This window comes from Pelodiscus sinensis, chromosome 1 (assembly GCF_052426305.1).
Source record: "Pelodiscus sinensis isolate ZL-2025 chromosome 1, ASM5242630v1, whole genome shotgun sequence".
Classification (NCBI taxonomy): Eukaryota; Metazoa; Chordata; order Testudines; family Trionychidae; genus Pelodiscus; species Pelodiscus sinensis.
The window spans coordinates 148,680,899-148,704,063 of record NC_143052.1 but is presented as its reverse complement, the minus strand read 5'-3'; the positions used below and the strand labels follow the sequence as shown (position 1 = coordinate 148,704,063).

The 23,165-nt window shown below is 45.2% G+C and overlaps 1 protein-coding gene across 2 annotated transcripts in view; it reads left to right on the top strand.

Annotated features, from left to right (window-relative positions):
- VANGL1 (VANGL planar cell polarity protein 1) overlaps positions 1 to 23,165 on the top strand; it is a 63,453-nt gene that overhangs the window by 28,734 nt on the left and 11,554 nt on the right. For both annotated transcript variants that reach the window (XM_075905819.2, XM_075905815.2), the window contains exon 5: positions 21,502 to 21,635. In XM_075905819.2, coding sequence (XP_075761934.1) covers positions 21,502 to 21,635 — 134 coding nt within the window. The remainder of the gene's footprint in view (positions 1 to 21,501; positions 21,636 to 23,165) is intronic.

Below are 23,165 nucleotides of genomic sequence, written 5' to 3'. Positions count from 1 at the left end.
CGCAATCCCTCCCAGCTTGGTATCATCTGCAAACTTAATAAGCGTACTTTCTATGCCAATATCTAAATCGTTGATGAAGATATTGAACAGAGCCGGTCCCAAAACAGACCCCTGTGGAACCCCACTTGTTATACCTTTCCAGCAGGATTATGAACTGTTAATAACTACTCTCTGAGTACGGTTATCCAGCCAGTTATGCACCCACCTTATAGTAGCCCCATCGAAGTTGTATTTGCCTAGTTTATTGATAATAATATCATGCGAGACCGTATCAAACGCCTTACTAAAGTCCATGGGGGGATCTGAGCTCTCCATGGACAGAGGCTACTTTTAAGCCAGCTCCTGCCTGCTCCCCCTTCTCTGTTGTCTCTGTAGGAGGCATTGGGGGGGCGGGGTCCGTGGCGCAGGCACACAAGCTAGCTCCCCACGCAAATCAGCTCCCTCCTGCCCCCCTCACCCTCCCTGCTGCTGCCTCTTATCAAAAGAGGTGGATCTGATGATCGCGGGGAGTCAGCTTTTAAGGCCAGCCTTATTGGTTAATTGGGTCGTCGTCTGCACGTTGGCATCCCTCACTGGCCATTTCGCTCTGCCTTCCAAATGTAAGCTCTTGTGGCAAGGGCCCCTCTTCCCCAAGCCACCACTGGGTAGGCCTCTTCCTCCTAGCCCCAGGGGTTGGGGTTTTGCAGCGGGTCTCAATGGTAGGGAGCCTGGACGCGCGCCCACAGTCTCCCTCCCTAGCTGCCTTTACTTAGTGCTGATCCAGATTGTTCTCTCCAATTTCTTCCTCTCTGTCTCTCCACCATCTTCCGTTCGTCCTCTCACATCCCCCAGCCTCCAACTGCTGAAGCTTTTAAAGGCCCTCGGTCAGCCAGCAGAGAAGTCAGCTGGCCCCAATCTGCCTGAGCCAGCTCCCTCTGAGCTGCATCTAATTGGGCTGCAGTTCTCTGCTTCTTCTCTCAGGGGCTTTTACTCTTTTGGGCTGCCTTTTCCTCTCTCTGCAGCAGCTCCCTGGCCTGACCCTGTCACACTCTTCATAGAGCATCTTCTACTTGCCTCCATTCTTCATCAGAGGATTTACTGGGACAGATCAGAGCAATGGCCCATTAAAGTTGTCTCTTGCTCCTGGCAGGGATGCATCCATGTTCCTTGCAAATGGTGAAGAAACTCCCTAATGTATCTGGCCAGTTTGTTCCTCAGTGAGGTTCATAGCTTATAAGAGCCAGAGAGGATCAGTGTGCTCTAGTCTGACCTTCCTCATGACACAGGCCACAGAACTTCTCTGAACTCATTCCTGTTTGAACTAGAGCATATCTGTTACAAAAACAGTAGTCGTGGCCATACAGCTGTGGTATGGGAGTCTCTGACCTCTTGTCGCAATAAGTTCCACAGGCTGAGTATATGCTCAGTGGCGTGAGCAACACACCCAACTCTGCAGTCAAACCCAGTAGCCGAAGTGAAATAGGACACCCTCTTGCTCATTTCCCTGCTAAACTGTGCCATCTCTCCAATATTCATGTTAGTGGAATTTGAATGTTCTCATCTCAAAGCTAATCCTACCTGCTTCTGTACAATACAGCTCTTCTCTGCTATTTTTGTTCCCCACATCTTCCCTGCTTCATCACGCTCGCCAGCCCAGAACTTCCTAGGAAGTGGAGTGTTGTTGTGCTAGTGAGACGCTGGTTGCCACTGAGGATGTAAATGCAGTTTAACTCAGAAGCTATGCAGTCAGCCTCAGCGTAGCCCGCTAATGCTGGTGAACAGTGCCAGACAGAAGGACCTCAGTCTCCAGGGCCGTCAAACTCCAGACTAAGTCTAGCACAGACTGTGGCAGCCCGTATTTCCCCACGCTCATGTTTGCCACTGGGTTGCCACAGTGACTTGCTTGGGGCCCTCTCGAGGGGGTGACAGGCAAATTCTTTTGTCTCCGGACCCTTTCAGTTCTTGAACCCTCTAGGCACGTCAGCAGTAGTTTGTGAGAAGGGCGTTCGACCCCTGGGAATTGCGTTGAGAGCCAGGCACACTTCCCCCACCAAATAACAATATGACCCAGCTGACTTTGGGTTGCTCTTAGGGTTTCCAAGAGACTTGACCCACCTGATTCTCCTCTAACCCCACTTGCTTGCGTACACAAGGAACAGCAGCTGCCTCCCGCGTCATCCAGCTGTGGAGGTGGCAGTGGCAGCAATTGCGGTAGCATGGAAGTGACTTGGCTAGCGTTCTCTCAAAGTCCTTGCTGCCATCCCAGCAACTGGTACTGTGGGCTCCTTCACACTTGGGAATGAATGTTGGTTGGAGCTTTTTACTTCTTAAGTTAGCTGCCTTTTATGAGGGTTGCTCCGTCTGGCAGCTTGCTCTGATGCCGTCTCTAATGTGCATTGTCTAGGGGAGCATCCGGATGTCTTAAGGCAGTTGGAGCAGTGCTACTGTTGAACAGAGCATTTCTTGGTGACTGAGTTCAGCGGCAAAATCTGGCACTACCAGCCCCCTCTTGTTACAAACGAGTGTTCTAAGAGTTCGGATGGAGGGTGATCTGGCAGTAAGGGGCAGTTTTCCCTTATGCTACCACCATTGGAAATGGTTTCCAATTCTAGATTTTTTTTTTTTAATCAGTATTTTACAAAGCCTGCTGGGGAAGTCTGTGCTGTAAGGGACTACACTGGGAATACCCACCCCACGAGTGCGCGCACACACACACACACTTGTGCTCTCTTGGGGCTTTATAAAGATTTATAAATACTGGAGCTTTTTTTCATCTAGAGTTGGACTCCTGTTTCCCGAGATCCATTTGGCTATGGGTCAGGGTAAGAAACTGGGAGCTGAGATGTCCTGGGTCCTATTCCTGCCTCTGCCCCATCCATTGTGTGACCCTTAATGGCATCATTCACCTCCCCGTCCTGCCCAACATTGTCAGCAGGAGCCACAGTGTAAGCCCTGCTTTATCGGCCATGTCGTGTGTCGCTAAAAACTGTATAGTGTAGACAAAGCCCTAATGAGATGAGGATGCAACCCTGGGGCCTTGCAAGCTCATGGGTTGCAGCCTTTGCCTTGCAAGGGAGCCTGAACACTCTCTTTTGCTTGCTTTGCATCCTCATAATGTGAGCATGGAGCAGCGTGTGATGCACATCAGCCAGTGCAACAGTTGCTCTCCCCTACTACAGCAGCTCAAGGCAGCAGAGACTGGGGAGTGACCTTTATTCCCTGAAGTGATGGTTTCACATTTTTGGAATACTTGTAACTTAATATTTGAACAGTCCCGAATGTGTACTTGCAGGTGAGGGGCCTAGAGTCAATTATTAATCCCTGGCTTTCTCTTCCTCTTACTATGTGACCTCTTGAAGGGCAGACTGATGGGCTGTGTCTTCCAGACAAGAAGTAGCAGAGAAAATGCCATGGCTTTTAGTTGGCAGAGATTTTCTGTGTTTTAGTTCTGCAGACTCTGTGCACTCCTGTCCATGTACACGCCCTTCAGTATACCCTGTATTTACAGGTTTGTCATCTCTCTTCCTTGTCTGTTGTTGTCTATGCCACGCAAAAGGCCAGAGGGCCTCTTCTGAACTGTCAGCCTCCCACTAACACTGAAAAAACAAACCCCCAAATCCTTTGGTATAGTCTCCCATGCAACAAATCATGGGGTACTAGGATATATATACTAGAACATAGGTGGCCAACACACGGCTCACGAGCCGCATGCGGCTCTTCGCTGCAGACAGTGCAGTTTGCAAAACACGTGCGCCCCACACAGCCCCTTTAACTCAATTTTTGTTTTTATTTAAATCCTTGCTCTGGGGTGGGGAAGGAGGGGTGCAGTCTGCAGGCTGCCCCGAGAAAAGAGGCTGCAACTTGGGGCCAGGTGAGAAGTGTGTCTGTGGCTGCTGCAGCTCCAGCAGGCACAGCCGGGGGAGGGATGCATGTGCCCCATCTGGGGCGCGTCCAGGTTCGTCTGCCCCCTGCACTCCTCAGCCAGAGTGAGGAATGCGGCAAACTGTGCCATTTCCCCTCTTACCGAAAGGGAACAGCCAGCAATGTTCCTGTATGAATTGGGGATAGGGAGAGCTTCAGGCCTCCTTGCCCTCCCTCAGGGACACCTAAGAGGTAGGAGGCTCAGGGCTGGGGCAGTCCTGGACTGGCAGGGGGGCACCCCCAGCCAGCCTCTTTCACCTGACTAGTGATTTCTGTATGGTGTTCTGTGTCCCTGTATAAATAAATAGAAGGGGAGAGCTTCAGTCCCCTTCCTAAAGGACCCATGGTGGGGGGGAGTGGGAGGCTAGGGGCTGGGTCAGTTCTAGATGGGGGAAGGGAGGGTACAACCTCTTTCACTTGCCTGGGGATTTTGTCGTTTTTCTGTTTGGTTTTATGAGAAGCAGTCCCATTCCAGGCATGTCCCATTGTCCTGACACAACTAAATCCTTACCTTGCTGTAAATTATGATAAGAGGAAGCGGCATACCGATTTTGGTGGCTCTTACCATTTAGGAGGACTTTGTCAACAAACAGACAGACAGACAGACTGGCTCATTCACAAACTCTCTCAAATACATGCTAGATATATAATATGAAAGTAAAATGGCAGTGAATCCCAGAGCCGCCTCTTACGTAACAACTGCTAGGGAATGCAGTCTCTACTGATGACTAAGTCATTCTGCAAGTTTGTACAGGCAGTCCCCGGGTTACGTACAAGATAGGGACTGTAGGTTTGTTCTTAAGTTGAATCTGTATGTAAGTCGGAACTGGCGTCCAGATTCAGCCGCTGCTGAAACTGATCAGCGGCTGACTACAGGAAGCCCGAAGCAGAGTTGCTCTGCCCTGGGCTTCCTGGAATCAGCCGCTGATCAGTTTCAACAGTGGCTGAATTTGGACGCCTGGGACAGAGCAGCTGGGGCGCTGCCGGGTTGGTCCCGTAGCGCCGCACCTCAGCACTGCGGGGACCAACCCGGCAGCACCCCAGCTGCTCTACCCCAGGTGTCCCCAAGTCAGCCGCTGCTGAAACTGATCAGCGGCTGATTCCAGGAAGCCTGGGGCAGAGCAACTCTGCTTCGGGCTTCCTGTAGTCAGCGCTGGTCAGTTTCAGCAGCGGCTGACTTGGGGACGCCTGGGGCAGAGCAGCTGGGGCGCTGCCGGGTTGGTCCAGTAGCGCCGAGGAGCGGCGCTGCGGGACCAACCCGGCAGCGCCCCAGCTGCTCTACCCCAGGCGTCGTCGGGGAGAAAAGCCTGGTCTGCTGGGGAGGGGGGGCCCACTAGCTGCTCCCCCACCCCCAGCAGACCAGGGAGACGCGGAACACGCGGGCAGCGGGACAGCCCAGACGCGCCGCAGCTGTCCCGCTTCCGGCGTCCTCCGAGGCTTTGCTCCCCGTCTCCCTGCAGACCAGGGAGACGTGGAGCAGCTTTTCTCACCCCGGAGGACGCCGGTGGCGGGACCACGGTGCATCTGGGTGTCCCGCCGCTCACGTCCTCCGGGGCGAGAAAAGCCCCGTTCGTAACTGCGGATCCGACATAAGTCGGATCCGTGTAACTCGGGGACTGCCTGTATTCACTGCATTGAGTGTTGTATATAACTTGGTCCCCTCCACTGTTGATTGATTTAAATCAAGGCGATTTAAATAATGATTTAAATCTCCAAGTGTAATGCCTTGATTTAAATTATCAATTATAATCACTTTTCCATTCGTACTTCAGTTATTTTTCAAAAGAAAGGTGCATTCTCATAGGCTGATATAACCATTAAAGCATGTTGATTGACAACTAAATAAGCATTTGTACTAGATTTAGTACAACTTTTTGACCTTGGTGGGTACACTATACTGTACCTATGAACATTTATGTAAGCGATTATAAGATTTTTCTGATTCTTATTGTACATTTTAGTATGTTAGAAAATGGTGAATATTTCTGCTTCACTAGAAAATTAACTTTTTGCTGATCATTTGGGTCGAGCTGCATTAGGATAACTAGAATTAAATGTAAAACAGCATATACAATCTTTTAATTAAACAAAACAAGCCCTTAACATAGTATTTGACCTGATGTGCCATATTTATTGAGCTTGACCTCCAAAATTAGATGTTTTTTCTCAATTCTTTATTATAGAAAAGCATCTTTGGCACAGTTTTGCATAGAGGTTTATGGATTCAGCATCTCTCTTTTTACTTAAATGTCTTAAGATATTATAATAGGTTTAGGCCTTAACGCATTCTGTATTAAATTCACATTTCATTTTTAAACAGGTTGATTGTTAAAGAAAATGTATAATAATTTAAATAAAAAATCTGATTTTTAAATAAAAAATCACTCTTCTCCGCTGCGATCCCTTCCACATACACTCAACCTTTACTTCAAGTGTAGTGGTGCTTTAACTCAAGTTGGCTGTCCTGTTTGGAGGTAGGGTACAAAGTAAAACTCTTATGAGCACAACTTGTCTGATTTTTATAGATAAGACCTATATCATATTCCCCCTTAGTTGTCTCTTTTCCAAGCTGAAAATCATAGTCTTATTAATTTCTCCTCGTATGGCAGCTGTTCAATACCTCTAATCATTTTTGTTGCCCTTTTCTGAACTTTTTCCATTGCCAAAATACCTTTTTTGAGATGAGGCAACCACATCTGCATGTGGTATTCAAGATATGGCATACCATAGATTTATACTAAGGCAAGAAAATATTCTCTGTCCCTTTCTGAATGATTCCTAATATTTTGGTTGCTTTTTGGACTGCCACTGCACATTGAGTGGAAGTTTTCAGAGAACTATCCACAATGACTCCAAGATCTCTTGAGTGGTTACAGAGATTTAGTTACATCATTTTATACCCCCCCCCCCCCACACACACACACACTTTTTTTTTTAACAACTTGGAACATGGAAAACGTGGAATTTTCAAATAGCTGACTGAATTTTGCATGACACATACAGGAAATAGAATATGCTTTTCCATACTTAAAAAGGGGGGTGGATCGGAGGTAGGGATGTCATAGTGTAGTCAGTTAAATGATTAACCAATAAACAAAAGCTTATTGATTAATGCTACCGATTACACGCATCTCTCCTCTCCCCCTGCTGCCCCTTCCTTCTCCCAGCTCTTCCAGTAAATTTTTTTAGAGGTCTGGCCAGCAACCTGGCTCAGTCCTGGCTCACGGCAGTCCTGGGAGCCACCCACACTGCACCTCTGCATTAAAAGTAATTTAGGAACTGGGGGACAAGCAGCCCAGCTCAGTCCTCACTTGTGCCAGGTCCTGGGAGCTACCTCCAGCTATGGCTCTGCAGTAATACTTTCCTGCGCAAGCAGGGCCTGAGCTGGGCTACCTCCCCCCACCTGCTCCTAAAATACTTGTATTGCAGACCTGCAGCAGGGATAGCTCCCGGAACCTGGCATGAGCAGGGACAGAGTGCTTTCAGTGCTAACACTTATCGATTAGTCATGTAGTCAACAAAAATTTTCTCGACTACATGATTAACATACGTCTTACTGTCCCTAATCAGCGAAAGCTTGAGTTTACATTTTTCTGCATTTTTTAAAAATGTTTATTGCGGGTTTCTTTTTTTTTTTTTTTTTTTTTTTTTTAAGGTCTAAATCCACAGCAGGTATGCATTGGGACAAATCCACTTATGTCAGTAGAGATAATCGCTTAGGTTAGTGCTGATTTCAGTGTAGAAGGATGAGTCTTTATACTAGAACTGGCTGGCTAGGACACTACCTACTTCATAACCACTGAAGGTGCTAACAGCTCTGTGAGTGGTATCCTTCCTGTCTTAGCATCTATCTATCTACTTTGATCTGCTTAGGTTTAAGTACCCATTCTCCAGATACTTAATGATGCCCTGTCTCACACGCCCCTTCCTTTTTCCCTTTTTTCTTTTTCTCCCCCCTTTCCTTCTCCTATTTATTTCGAGTTTTCATGTCCCCTACTCATAACTCCGGTCATCTGAAGAAGTGGGCTGTGCCCATGAAAGCTCATGATACCATCTACATGTTTTGTTACTCTATAAAGTGCTACCAGACCATTTGTTGGTTTTTTCTGTAACAGACTAACTCTGCTATCCCCTGAAGCTCCCATACTAGAACTGTCAAGCAATTTAAAACATTAATTGCAGTTACTTGCATGATTAAAACATTACTCATGTAATTAATCACATTGTTCAGCGATAATAGAATAACATTTATTTCAATATTTCAGATGTTTTCTGCACTTTCAAATATATTGATTTAAATTACAACAATAAAATGTACAATGCCCACTTAATTTTTTATTAGAAGTATTTGCACTGTAAATAACATAGTATTTTTCAATTAATCTAGTACAGGTACTGTACTGCCATCTCTCTTTATCATGAAAAGTCTCAGAGGGGTACTTGTGTTAGTCTGTATCTATAAAAATAAAGAGGAGTCCTGTGGCACCGTAGAGACTATTTATTTAGGGCATAAGCTTACTATTTATTAGGGCATAAGCTTTTGTGGGCAAACCCCACTTCATCAGGTGAACTGGAGTGGAAGTTACAGAAGCAGGAGTATATATAAGGGAGAAGTTGCTTGTGTTAATGAAGTCAGGGTGGAAGTGAGTCATTCACAGCATTTGGTGTGGAGATGTGAATATCCAGAGAGAGGAAATTGCCTTTGTAATGCATTAACCAGTTGAGATCCTTATTTAATCCCAAGATGATAGGGTTGAATTTGCAAATGAATTCCAGTTCAGATAACATGAAAGTTGAACTTACAAGTATAGAATTACATACAAAAAAACTGCATTCAAAAATCAAAGAGAGTAAAATTTTAGAGCCTTTTAAGTCCCTTCAGCCCTACTTCTTGTTCAGTGAATTGCGCAAACAAATAGGCCTTGTTTGCAGGCAGGGCCGATTAAGACCTTTAGAGGCCCCAAGCACTGAAAAGATTATGGCGTCCCCCCCTCCCCCATGTGTAATTCAAAATAAAAACAATACTATACTGTCATCTTTTTTTTTTTTGTGCCCCTGCTTTGCTGGTGCCCTAAGCACGTGCTTAGTCTGCCTATTGGGTAATCCAGCCCTGTTTGCAGGAGATAATGCTGCCCGCTTCTTGTTCATAATGTCACCTGAAAGTGAGAACAGGTGTTCTCATGGCACTGTTGCAGTGGGCATTGCGAGATATTTATGTGCCAGATGTGCTAAAGATTCATTTGTCCCTTCATGCTTCAGTCACCATTCCAGGGAACCTACAATCATGCTGGTGATGGGTTCTGCTTGATAACAATCCAAAGTAGTGAGGACTGATGCATGTTCATTTTCATCATCTGAGACAGCAGGCTAGTTGGTATCAGAGGCAGCAGCACGGGACAGGCGGGAGCTGGTCCGCAAGGGGAGCCAGTTGAAAAATTCCATCAGAGGCAGCAGTGCGGGGAGGAGGAAGGAGAAGCAGATCCGGTGCCCATGGGGAGCCTGCTTAAAGCCGCCACCTCACAGGTACTGGTTCCCGCTCCACACACACCCTCCCTCGCTGCCCCGATACAGAGGCTGTGGGGAAGGGGGTAGGAATGCGTGTAGTCAATAAGATTAACTGATGAGTTCCAGTTTATTGGTTAATCATGTAGTCGACTACATGGTGACATCCCTAGTGAAAATGTTCTTAAAATGAACATGTGGTGAGGCATCTGAGACTGCTGTGGCAGAATGAGTAAAACAGAGCAGGGAACATACAGTTCTCCCCAAGGAGTTCTGTCACAAATTTAATTAACACATTTTTTTAACGAGCTTCATCAGCATGAAGGCATCTCCTCTGGAATGGTGGTTGAAGCATGAAGGGGTGTAAAGATTATTTAGTAATGTCTCAAGAGCCTAGGAGAGGGGATTTTTGCATTCTTCCCCCATGCACTGAGTTATTACCGCCCACTTAGGGGGACATACCGGGGCACTCCACTCACCTTCTTTCCCCCCTGTCCCCCCGGAAGGCTATGTTCCCCTAACATATGCGCTCAAGAAGAAAAGAGGACGAGGACAACGAGGGACACAGAAGACCTGAGAGAGCCTTTCCCCACCAAAAGATTCTGGGCCTCCTTAAACTGCCCCACTTCACTCCCCTAGTGATCATAGGCCTCACAATGGGGGGCACCACAGAAATCCTGACGAGGGTCAAAACTGGGGAAAGCACAGGCTTCATCCCTGGAGCGATAATATATTTTCAACCCTCTAGAATAACTGAGGACATAGATATAGGCCACACTGTGGGGTGCGCACTTACCCTAATACTACAGACTGTGTTATTACCCACAGTTTGCCTGTTGCTAAGGGTAGACTCCCTCACAACTGTTTTATAAACAACCACTCACCTGAATCCAGGGCATTGCAGGACACATTCTTTATATTCTGTTTGTAGCTCAAAATCCACTTGCTGCAATTCCCCATCTATCATCCACCAGAATCTGCATATGTAGTGGTCAACCCATGTACGGGGCACAACTTGTATATTCAGGGTGATGCGGGTTCACTATTTGTGTGGGTCACTCCCACCGGGTACTTGATGTAATGCAGCAAAAGGGCATGGAATAAGCGCACTGGGCTCAGGTGGCCCATTACCGACCTTGCTCATTATGTTCCCACCTTCCCCCAACCCAAACTTGTCACTGGATTCCCTCTTCATTCCATAACTGTTAAACTTGTAATTAGAACTTGCTTTTAAACATTCTCTTAATAAAATTTGTCTATCTGGCATGTAAATACCTTGCAATGCCTGCTAGAAAGGGGCCATGAAAATGCGTATTCTCACTTTCTGGTGACATTGTAAATAAGAAGAGACAGCACTATCTCTGTAAATGTAAATAAACTTGTTTGTCTTGGCGATTGGCAGAACAAGTAGTAGGACAGAGTGGACATGTAGGCTCTGAAGTTTTACATTGTTGTGTTTGTAACCAAAAAGCCCCAATTTTTATAAGTTTCCCTTTCAGAACAAAGAGAATGCACTACAGTACGTGTGTGAGGTGAACTGAAAAATACTGTTAATTTTTACAGTGCAAATATTTATGATAAACTACACAATTTGATTTCAATTACAACTCAGAATACAATACACATGAACATTTAGAAAAACATCCTAAGTATTTAATACATTTCAATTGGTATTATAATTTAATAGTGCAATTAAAACTGTCATTAATCACGATTAATGTTTTTGAGTTAATCACATGAGTTAACTGTAATTAATTGACAGCCCTACTCTATACCACTCCCCACCTTCAGCAGCCATGGATATATGGCCAGTTTCAGAGCCATTGATTGACAGCAGCATGGTCAGGATGCTTCTATATCCTAGCTGTTTCCTGGGTGCTGCAAGGCACATAGTAGCGAGGGTCATCTAGCAAAGGGACGGAGTTGATCTCTTCATTATAGGCGCCCAAGACTGTGAGTGTCCAAGCTGCTGCCCCCCTTGGTTTGCATGCCCAGCTCCAATTTGGCACAGGTTAACCTGACCCAGGATATGCTTGCTTACTTGTTGCTGGTTTTGGCAGAGCACAACTTCTGTTTTAGGAGTAAAAATTACTTTTATTAATGTAATCAAAACAAAAAATCCTTGAATTACAGAAAAAATTGTTTTTTAAAGGTCTGAGATCATAGGCATGAGCTTCTGTTGGGCTTGGGAGTCTTTTTGGAAGAGCTGAGCACTTGGTATGGACAGCTTTCTTTGTTAGGAAACAAGAATTTGGAGGGGAGGTGTTATTTATTCATACCCCGTGCTCTTTTGGGGCCTGTCTTTGTTTTCTAGCTCTTTATCCAGTGTGCTTTGGGGGGAGTTTAATCCAAAGCTAGAAATTCTCTCTTACACTAAAATGCATTTGGGAAGTTAAAATGTATACAGTACATGCCTCCTTTAAAAAAAAAAAAACAAAAAACACACACACACACACACACACTCTCTCTCTCTCTCTCTCTCTCTCTCCTTGTTGATGTTCTTTAGGAGCTGGTGTTTTAGGTTAGTAAGAAGCCTGAGAGAACAGGTTGTTTCTGCAACTTCTGAGGATTACTGCTAAATATTGAAACAAACTTGTTAGCTGTCAGTGGTGGTAGACAGCATGGAGGGGACAGCATTGGGCTCTGCAGAACAAGAACAGCAGTACTCAGTGGCTCATCCCTCCTGTAAGAAGACAATTGTGTGCCTCACTCCGACCTAAAGAAACCACCTCCACAGTGAAAATGACATTTACTCTCTGTCATGGTCAGTTTTTGGCACCGCTGCTAGCAAGGGGGAAACCATTAGTGGTTTGGACAGCAGGAATGGAGGCCATCACTTCACTTTTCTCATAAGCCCCCATATGTTGCATAATAACCGCTGTTCACTACAGACTGAGTCTGGGTTGAAATCACTGACTTAGGCATGAGACTCAAACTCATTTGTAATCTTCAGAGCCTTCCAGGCCTCTTCTCCCAGTGCATTTTGGCAACTGTTCCTCCTCGCTTGCCTGGTGCTGAGTTATTTTTCCTAAGGCTAACTCCTGTAGCTAGCATTGATATGAGACCTCATATTTCCCCAGTAGTAGTTAGCCTGCAGATGGTTCACTGGGATTGATTAATTCAAGCCTCCAGAGAGCACTGGTAGTGAAGGGCAGATGGGCTGACATTACTGTAAGGAAGCTGGAATGGCCAAGCTAGTTTGTGCTGCTGCTTACTGCCCCTGTGTGCACTAGGCAGGGAGATACAGTGCAGGATCCGAGTGCCTGCTGAGCCATTCATTTTGAGACATTGTGGCTCAACTTCCCAAAACCATCCTTTGGTTTAAATTGCCTTCTCTGTGCGTTGGTCAGCACTGCCCTAGCTTAGTTGATCAATTGATAAAGGAGGCCTTTCACTGCTTAGGCCTGTTTCAGCACTGGCAGTTGGTAGTTTGTTTGTTTTGTGTTTTTTCTTAATGAACAAGTTAGTCTTCTCTCTCACTCTCATAGGGACACTCAGCCACGTCACAAAACCATGGTGCAGAGACAGTCTGCATGGCATACGGGTAGCATGCTTGGCAGAATCCTAAATCTCTGATCCAGTTCCTGCTTCCTCCTGGGATTTGATCCAAGAACTGTTAGCTTTAGTGAGAACTGGCTCAAGCCTGTAACGAGAGTTGTGGACATCTGACCAGGCCTTGGTTCATTTCTCACTGGGTGTTCTTGGTGTGTGGTATTGGTGTGGCTAAGGAGAGGCAGTGACTGATTTCTTTCAGTTCCTTGTGCCAACCTCACATGTGAATTGGCATCAGTAAGATGGGCTAGCTCTTTGCTCTGTGAGCACTAACGACTTTTACATATGTATTTAAAAATCTGTTCTGCTTCTAGGTGTTATGGTAATACAAATGAATAATAACTGGACACAGAGTTGTTAGATTCTAAGACTGTGTCAGTACTCCATCTTGGAAGCATGTCTTCCAGTCGGGATAGACAGATGTGCAATAGCTCTGCTCAATCAAGCGTGCCAAAGATAGCTTGTGGCACAGGCTAGCCATCCGACTTCAGACCCATAAAGGGGGTAGGCTTGTACCCTTGCCACTGCCTCCCCGCTGTTGTTTTTAGTGTGCTAGCTTGAGCAGAGCTAGCATGTGTCTGTCTACCCAGACTGGCAATACTCTGAGGCTGCGTCTAGATTGGCATGATTTTCCGGAAAGTTTTCTGTTAAAAGCATTTTCAGAACAGAGCGTCTAGATTAGCATGGACGCTTTTCTGCAAAAGCACTTTTTGCGGAAAAGTGTCCATGCCAATCTAGACGCGCTTTTCCGCAAAAAAGTCCTGATCGCCATTTTCACGATCAGGGCTTTTTTGTGGAAAACAAATCCGAGCTGTCTACACTGGCCCTTTTGTGCAAAAGCTTTGCGCAAAAGGGACTTTTGTCTGAACAGGAGCAGAATAGTATTTCTGCAAGAAGCACTGATTTCTTACAGTAAGAAGTCAGTGCTTTTGCGGAAATTCAAGCGGCCAGTGTAGACAGCTGTCAAGTTTTTCCGGAAAAGCAGCTGATTTTCTGGAAAAACTAGCCAGTCTAGACACAGCCTGATACTCCTCTGTATTGTTGATGCCTTCCAACTTTTTATCAGCAAATTTCACTAGCACATTCCTACTCTTTTGTGCCAAGCTCATTCATAAAAGTATTAAATGAGATTGATCCCAAGATCAATCCACTAGTAATCTCCCTTCAGTTTGATAGTACATCTTTTAGCACAACTCGTTGCCTTCTCCCTTTTAGCCAGTTTCTTATCCACTTTACAGTTCTCACACTAATCCCCTTCTTCTCTAATTTAACAATTTCTCATGTGGTACCATGTCAAATGCTTTACTTAAAGTCCAAGTATATTAAATCTGCTGCATTTATCTTATTTAAAAATCATATATTTGGTAATGGTATGTTGCATTATCTTCCCTTTACCATTTGCCTCCATGAATTTAACAGTTCTTTCCTTCATAATTTGTTTTAAAGTCTTGCATACTGCTCAGGTCAGACTAACAGGTCTAATTTCTCTGGTCTGTTTTGTTTTGCTTCCTTTTTCTAAATATAGATATGACCTTAGCTATTCCATATAGTATTACACCTGAATAGATAGACTTATTAAAATCTTTGCTAACGGATGAGCAATGTTCACATGTCAGTTCTTTTAATATCCTGGGATGGAAATTATCAGGTTCCCCTGATGTTAGCACCTTAAGTTCTTCAATTTTTTTCTTCCAGATGTGATACCTTCCATTTCTATACATTTAACCATCCTGACTTACATCCCCATGTTCCATATTATCACCCTTATGGAAAATAGACGCCAAGTATTAATTTATTTTTGGGGCCATACCTAGGTTATCTTTAAACTTCTTCACATCTACGCTTCATAGCAGCTTAATCTCATCCTTCTTTATTTTTCATTTACATAGCTAAAATACTTCCCTCTTGTTTATTTTAATGTCCTTGGCAAGAGCTAACTCAACTTGATTTTTAGTAATTCTCCTTTTATGAAACTTTCTTTTTAAAATGTAACTTTTTCATGCTTTTTATCACCAGTGTGGACTAAATTAAAAAAAAGACACTAACCACATTTGTGATAGACTTACAAAGACTTTTAAAAAGCATCAGATGAAAAAAACTTCTATATTTCCTGAACTTTTTAATTAAGATTCTATAAAATACCTACTGAACTGTTACCATGGCCATTTTGCAGAGCATTTTTATTAGTTTTATCTTATTAAACTTTTAACTTGACGTTCTGTGTGATGTATGCCAAAAATATTTGGGATGCTCAAAGCAGCTGAGAGAACCCTGCTATTGGAAATTTGAGTTTCCTAACTAGCTGGATATTTTTTAAACACTGTAACATTAATGTTGCATTAATATAGACCTCTTGCACTTGATTTCCTAAGCTGTCTTTTAAAGGGAGAGAAGAAACTGACATAGGAAGCCATTTCTGGAGACAGTCCAATGAATCCTTTATGTCTGTGTGAACTGCGCCACTACTACACATGCCATTAATAGAGCTGGAGGTGAAGTGTTTACAACAGGGTGGGGAATCTCAAGCCTGGGGGCCAGATGTAGCCCCTTGGCTTGTCTGCAGCCACCCCCTCCCCAATATTGGGAAGCCTGTGCTGGTTTTCCAGCCCTCTTCTCCCTCCCCTCTTCGCCCGCCACCCCACCGTGGGGCTGGACCACACAAAATCTACTGGCGTGGGCCCCCCCTAGGCTCTGTTGTGCAAGAGGAATGTGGGGAGTGTCTTTCTCCTTCTCAGTCAGGGACCACACCAGCGAGGGTTTGTTTTGTTTGCTTCTCACTTGTATGTGGCTCCTGACTGGATTTTCTGTGGCTGGGGATGCCTTCCCTCTCAGGACAGGAGAACTCAAGGATTGGCAGTGTGGGTCCCCTTGCTAGCTGAAAAGATTAGTCAGCAACTTCCTGGGGTTCTGTTCCTTGTGCTTAAAGCAAACTTGCCAAATTCTAAGCAACCCCAGTGCATTTCTTGAGCAGGCTTGGTGGGCAGAGAATTCTGAGCACTTAATCTGGCCTGCAGACTTTTGCTTGACAAGAAAATGTGGTTTTCCTGTCGTTTGAAAGAACAAGACCATAACCCATGGAAACTAAAATGAAATATTGTTGCCGTTGCAATTGTCGGATGATCTTGTTTTGGCCCAGGAGTTGAACAGGGTTCTTAAGCCGTTTTTAGCATGTGTTCTCAGATCTAAACCCGTAATGCTGCTGCTGCCGCCAGCAGTCTGAAACAACTTACCCCTGCACCCTGACTGCCTCCTTAGAGAAAGGTTCAGTGGAAGAGCACAATGCCATTTTCCTCCTTTTAATCTCTGTCAATCAGCAGTGGTGAAGATGCATATGAATATGCTGATTTGGAGTTTGTGGCAGGCACAGGGAACCCAGCACCCAGTTTGTGGAGCGAGGGATAAAGGTACTGATGTTCCCAGTCCCTGCTGCCGTCCTTCCGTGAGCAGAGTCCAGTTTGTGTGGAAAATGTCATCTTCATCCTGGGTTTCCAGGGTTTGCAGCACTAAAGTTTTGGGAGCTACACACGAATACAGGGCAGTGCTGTGAGTGTCCCTGGCCTCCGTGCTTGCAGAGAGGTTTTGTGTGTGAATTTCCCTTGGGTTTTTGACACTGGGAGTAAAGATGGGGGCAAAGTTGGGGGACAATTCTGAGAAGATGGAGGAAGCTTCCTGGCCAGTTCTCATAGCCCCTCTGTTACTTTCTGGAAGCAGCGCCAGGGGACTGAGGGTAGTCCTGACCCTATGAGTGCCCAGCAGACCTTTATGTTTTAGACTGGCTGTCGATTGCCTATGCTAGAGGAGCGCAGGGCAGCCCAGTGATGCCACATCTCTGTAGATACTGGCCATAGTCTTAGACTGCATATAGAGCCCATGTGCACAAAACTTCTTAGAGGAATCTGCCTCGAATGGAACTGGAACTCATAGTAAAATCCCATTAAAGTAGTTAACCGGTTTAATGTTCATTTTAAATGGTTAATCAATTAAAAGGTGACTGGTGCGGGGTGGGGGAGGTGCTATAAAGGCCATCGGCCACAGGCAGGGGCTACTCCGGGCCGGGCTTGAGCACCCTCCACCCATGGCAGGCCCTGCAGGCCCTACAGCTAGTTAACTGTAACCCGTAAGCCTTAGGGGGAAGCTTACTTACCAATTAACTGATTAACCATTCACATCCATTCACAAAATGGAATTGCATTTTGGCACCATCCTCCCTAAGCTGTCCGATGAGTGGGTGTGTTCCTGAGCTTTTCCTTGAGTATCCAGAGCAGAGTTTCCCCGGTTCCTACTTCTGCCTGATCTCCGTATCGTGTGACTGTTGTGCACAGAGCTCGTCTGTTCTCAGTTACCTCACCCCAGTTTCAGTGAATTGTGCCAGATTGTAGAGCACTTGAAAACTTAGAAGTAGGTCATGTGGGGGAGAAACTTTCTCTCAGGAACAAATGGCTCCTCCAGCACTGTCCACGGCTTTCAATGGGCACAGGAGTTGTCAGGCCCAACTGTGCTCACATGTGGATTATAGATACTTTGTTTAGAGCTGACTCTTCAGAAACTTTTGCTCAACCTTACCCCTGGTGCTGCAAAGGAGCATAAGGACTCAGTGATTAAAAGTCTAGCTCTGCTTCTCTGGGCGCTATGGATTGCTGCGGACCTGAATTGGACATAAGTGCTGGGATAGCATTTCCTGCCTTCTGCAGAGCCTCAAAGAAGAATCTTCTCCTTGAAAAGAGACGTCGGTCACTGCGTGATTAAGTCCGTCAATTGATGCCAAGATTAAGGCCATTTTGGCCTCCAAGTTGCAAAGCATTCTGCCCTCTCCTCTAGCTGAAATCACATTTTAGCAACAAGTTTCAAGTGCGGCTGCTCTTGAGGTACCTGCGGCAGGAGGGGCAAGTGTGGAAACAGTTTCACACAACCAGTCCATCCTCCGGGGGAACATTGTAAAACATAATCCTTTACTGTTTGTAAAGGGCTTTGCAATCCTCAGAAGCAAGATGCTGCTATAGTAGTGTTCTTCTGTTACATCTGCTTATTGGCTTCCCAAGATGACCCCCTTACTGATTTCACATCACAGTATCCAGGACCTTGTCTATATTTGGAATACCCTGGTTTTACTGGGGCCACAGCCTAAATGGTAAGTAACTTCTGCCTTGCCCGAGCAGTGATTTGAAGTTGAGCTGATATTGTAAAACACTTTGAAATTCTTGGTGAGGGTTACTTTATGCTGTAGTATGTTGGCATGTTAGAGTGTGCTTTATCTTGCAGCCCAGTGAGGAGCAACCTAGGCTAGTGAGTGAACCACATGAGGGGTCACATCACTGTTATAACCAAGATGATTTCCCAGGATAGGGTAGTTGTGCCAACTGTGCGTGCATACCTAGAATTTGCAGGGTGTGCCGATTGAAGCGTAGCGGCGCATTGGACGCAGAGGGAGCACACGGCTTTCACAGTCAGCAATTGTGTGCAGTCAGTATGCCCCTCCTTTCTTGCTTTACGTGTGTATCACTTTAGCTGTGCTAGTAGGAAAAAAAACCACACGGACAGAAACCAGGGGAATTTGGCAGCCCTGCGCATGGGCAGCAGTTAACAAAATGTCTCTTTGGCCACACCCAAACCCCTGATGGACTGCATGCCGCCCTTGGGCCACAGTCTGTCCACCACCCTTGTAGCCTGTTCTGGTGGCTGCTGTTATATGTAGGGTCCGGGTGAGGCTTCCCACTGCAACTACCTGAGTGGGTCGTTTCAGTTACAGCGCGCAGAAAGTTTCAGCCCAGCCGTTTATTTTAATTGGAAAGGGGAGGAAAGTTAACTTGCAGGGGTGCCGCATGAAGTGTTACCAGCTGTCACAGGGATGAGCTCCCTGGAGAGATGCTCTGTCAGGAAAACCTCAGCACACGAGGGCCTGGGAACCTAGCCAGTGTCCATTTGCGCTAGAGTCCATGGAGTGTGGGTGGAGAGGAGGAGAGGGTTCTCTGCAGCAGCCACTGTTCTGTGCATTACTAAAGCAGCAGCAGTATAACTGGTCTGCAGCAGAAAGTCCCAGAGAACGTGGAATCCGAGCTGAATTTTATGTGTCTAGTGAGCATTTTACTGTAGGCAGTTCACTTACCCATTCTAAGGCTTTTGATCCACTTAGGGCTGCACTAGACCCTGCATCTTGCACTGAATACATTTGTCCATGTCGTCCCGCCTTCTCATTTGCACAAATGCATTCCTTCTTTGTGCCCTTTCTCCCCAGCTGTGGGAAGGGATGGCTGTGTGTTTGGGGTGGGGGATCCGTGTTGTTTTATAGCTTGTAATGTAGAACAGCAGAAGATGTCCAACTGCACAGTGGCGGGGAATGCTCCCTCTTGATGTGGGTAGAAAGGCTGAGCAATACAGCCCAGAGGCTCTGATTCAACCACTGGCTCACTCTTCTAGTTATTGTAATCCTTCTAATTTTCTAAAATGTGCTGTTGGTGTCTTTAAAAAATTATAGAGAATTTGGCTTTAAAACAAACAACAAAGGCCCTACAAATAACATTCTAGCTGTTTCCTAATTGGATGCCCATGTGACTATATGAGAGTCAGAATTAGGCTGATAGGACATAGAAAACCATAAAACTTTAAACATGGTCTGTACCAATTGTGGAGTCAGGAGGGACCTGTAGTTGAACAGGCTTCACTGACGGGGATATTTTATTGGTGTCCATGTAGAAAGGGACCCGTCCGAAAGTGGCAAGCACCCGCCTTCTGAAAATCCAGCTCCTTTCAGGTGTCTCGAGTTGGACTTCTGAGAATTGAGTCTAAAAATCACTATTCACTTTGAAAATTTAACCCTGAAAATCTACACAGATAAGGAAAGTAAGTTAGCTGTTTGGGTTGTGCCCATGATGCCATCTACATGATGCCATCTACACGTTCTGTTAGTCTCTAAGGTACTGCAAGACTGTAGTTTTTATAGTTTTTTCAGTTACTGACTTAACACGGGTCCCCCTCTGAGACTTTGGAAACAATGAAGAAGGCCACAATGAAAGAGGCATAGCTTGCTCCACATTACTCCTCTAACCCTTGGTAGTCGAACGGGCATCTGGATTTTGGCTTTGTCAGGAAGACTGTCTATTATGGAGTCTCAGAATAGCGTAGTTTTTATCAACATTAAACACAGCATAAGTAACTTTTCATTACTTAACCAGTTTCGTGCAGCGAGTCAGTGGTAGAGGCGAGACTAAAAATCCAGCTGTTGTTTCTTGAGTCATACCAGCCTGAAGTTCTTGGCGGGTTCCCCTCAGAAGAAATCACCACTGACAGTCTGCTGAAGGAGATGCTCGGGAAAGCAGAGCTGTGTGGTGGGAGCTAATTTGTAGTGCATCTCCCTGCACGGTGCCTGATTTAACCCTAGGCCTTGGCTCTTTTTGAAACACTTCAGCTTTGAATGTCTTTGAACAATGCCTGTCTTTATATTTGCTTGACAAGCTGATTATGAGGAAAAGAAATCTTATAACTGAGCACTTTTGTGTTTGTTTTGCTCGTGTTGGCTGCGATTTTAGGAGTAGAAGCCAACTCAGAGGAGGTGACACTGTTTTATGTCCCTGCCCATGTATGGGATGTAATCAGAAATTGTGAGTGTTGCTAATGCAGTGAGATTACCTCAGGCTATGATCTTATCTGATCTCATAAGCTGTGAAGATTGCGCCATGTCCGTACTTGGAGGGCGTGGGAGACATCTCAGGAAATTAGGTGCTGCAAGAAGTGGTGTGGATTGGAGGATTTAGAAGGGAAAGCATCAGTCAGTACTGAACCAGTGCCTCCACCTAAGGGGCAGGCTGGCTAGCTAACATGCTAGTACAATAGTGATAGAAATGTAGCCGTGTTAGTCTGGTGCAGCTGAAACAAAATACAGGACTATGTAGCACTTTAAAGACTAAAAAGATGGTTTATTAGGTGATGAGCTTTCGAGGGCCAGACCCACCTCCTCATCAAATAGTGGAAGAAAATTGTCATAACCATATATACCAAAGGATACAATTAAAAAAAATGGACACATGTGAAAAGGACAAATCAAATTTCAGAACAGATGATGGGCGGGGGGGAGGTAAATGTCTGTGAGTTAATGATATTAGAGGTGATAACTGGGGAAGCTATCTTTGTAATGATAATTAATGTCTTTGTTTAAGCTTAGGTGTAAAGTGTCGAATTTAAGCATGCATGACAGTTCAGAGGATTCTTTAGAATGCTAGTACTGCATTCTAAGTTCTGGTCTAGGCAAGGCCAAAGTGAGATGAGCTATTGTTCCAGGCTGTCTGCAGATTTGAATACGATCCTGTGTCTGTTTATACCCTGTTTGCATTTAAGAAGCTTGTCTTAGCAACTGTAAGACAAACACTTTGCGCAAAATTGAAACCCTGGTGCTCAGTTCTACCAATAGTGGAATGTGACAGATTTGCCAGTTGTAGAATTGCATAGTACACAGTGCCATGACATTAATCATCTGTTTCCAATTAACATTGTTATCTGTGTTCCTCTATCAAATGTTGTCTGTTTTAGAAATGTTTTATTGCCTTTTCTTTCTAGCATCCAGCGAGCTGCCTTGGTGGTTTTGGAAAACTACTACAGAGATTTCACCGTCTATAATCCGAGCTTGTTACTGGCCTCCAAGTCCCGCGCGGCCAAACACATGGCTGGCCTGAAAGTCTACAATGTGGATGGTAGGTGAGGTGGAATAGTTGCTGAAATCGATGTAGGGTTGGTGGAGAAAAGAACAGGCCTTGTATTTCTTTGTTCCAGGCACATGCCTACCACCTCACCATCCATGAGTCTTATCTCTTGTTAGCAGTCCTCCTCACAGTGCTGAGTAGGTTGGTCCCAAATCATATCCGACTACCAAAACACAATAGAACTTTGTCTTGGCTAGGGAAAGTAGTTAAGTTTAGGTCAGGTTTAGCTAGTAAGTATTAACTTAAATGTGCTCACACTCTCTAGTTGACACACAGCCTGGGTGAGTATGGTGTTTTATAGGTATATATACAGAGTCCCTGAGACACGTGGAGTGTCCTGCAAAACTTTGGGAGTTTAGGGTTTATCTTCAATTTAAAGGGTTTCTTTTTCATAATAGACGTAATTAAACCTTTTAAAAACCCTGTATGGCCCCTCTGAACCTGATTTAAACCGAATATGAATCACCTCATTTAATCTAAATTAGCTAGGTTTAAACAAGCCTAAATTGTGTCAGGACACCCATAGCCTTGATAAAATCAGGTGTTCCAGTAATTGGGTAGCTTCAGTTCTTTGGGAAAGCTTTTAAACTCTAAAGGGTTGATGCTAAAATACAAAGGAGAGAGGCTGTCCCTGGAAACCCAGTCAACCTTAATCTGACAGGAGTTGGGAAAATCAGGGCTGCGTTGCACATGAGTGGATTAGCACTGAAAGGCTTTGCCACAGGGTGTGTTCAGAGCGGATTTGACTTTGCAGAAAGTAGCTATTTTGCACACACAGCAGGAATGTGTGAGATGAATCTAAGCCTTCTGCCCTGTCTTTCACACAATGCCTGTAGGTCAGTGATCTCCATTCTTTTTAAGAAGATCACTTTTTGAATTTAAGTGCAATCCAGGATCTACTTCAACCTAAACATCCTTGCCCCACCTCCTTCATGCCCCTTCTCTGAGGCCCTGCCCCTGCTCACTCCTCCTCCCTTCCTTCTTCCCTCCTCCCCATCCTCCCTCCCTTTCACCAGGCAGAGGCAGAGGGTTTCGGTGCAGGCTCTGGTCTTGGGCTAAGGAATTTGGAGTGTGAGAGGGGCTCTCAGTTGAGTCTGGGACAGGAAGTTGGGGTGCAGGAAGGGGTTCAGGGTACAAGCTCTGTGAGCTAGCATAGTTTAAAGTCTTGTTAGAACTCGAGTAGATAAAAGCAAGCTAGGCATCTGTGTGGGATGTTTTTTCAGCTCCAAAATCTTGCTGTCTGGCCAGAGCTGGAAACACATGCTTTGTGCCATTGGATAGTAGGAACTCTTGACTTTCCAGTGGCATAAAGCATTTATTTCTGGCATTAGTGGCTTCTAACACAGCATCTTACAATAATTGCCAATTCCTTGGCGTCTTAGTACTTCTTGGCTTTATTTCCATAATGAATATAAGGGTTTTAGCCATTGTAAACTACTGTGCGATCCCAGAATTTGCAAAGGTTTTGAATAGTTTCCCTTGCTATGCAGCAGGATTTTTTTAATGCACACTGAACTCTGT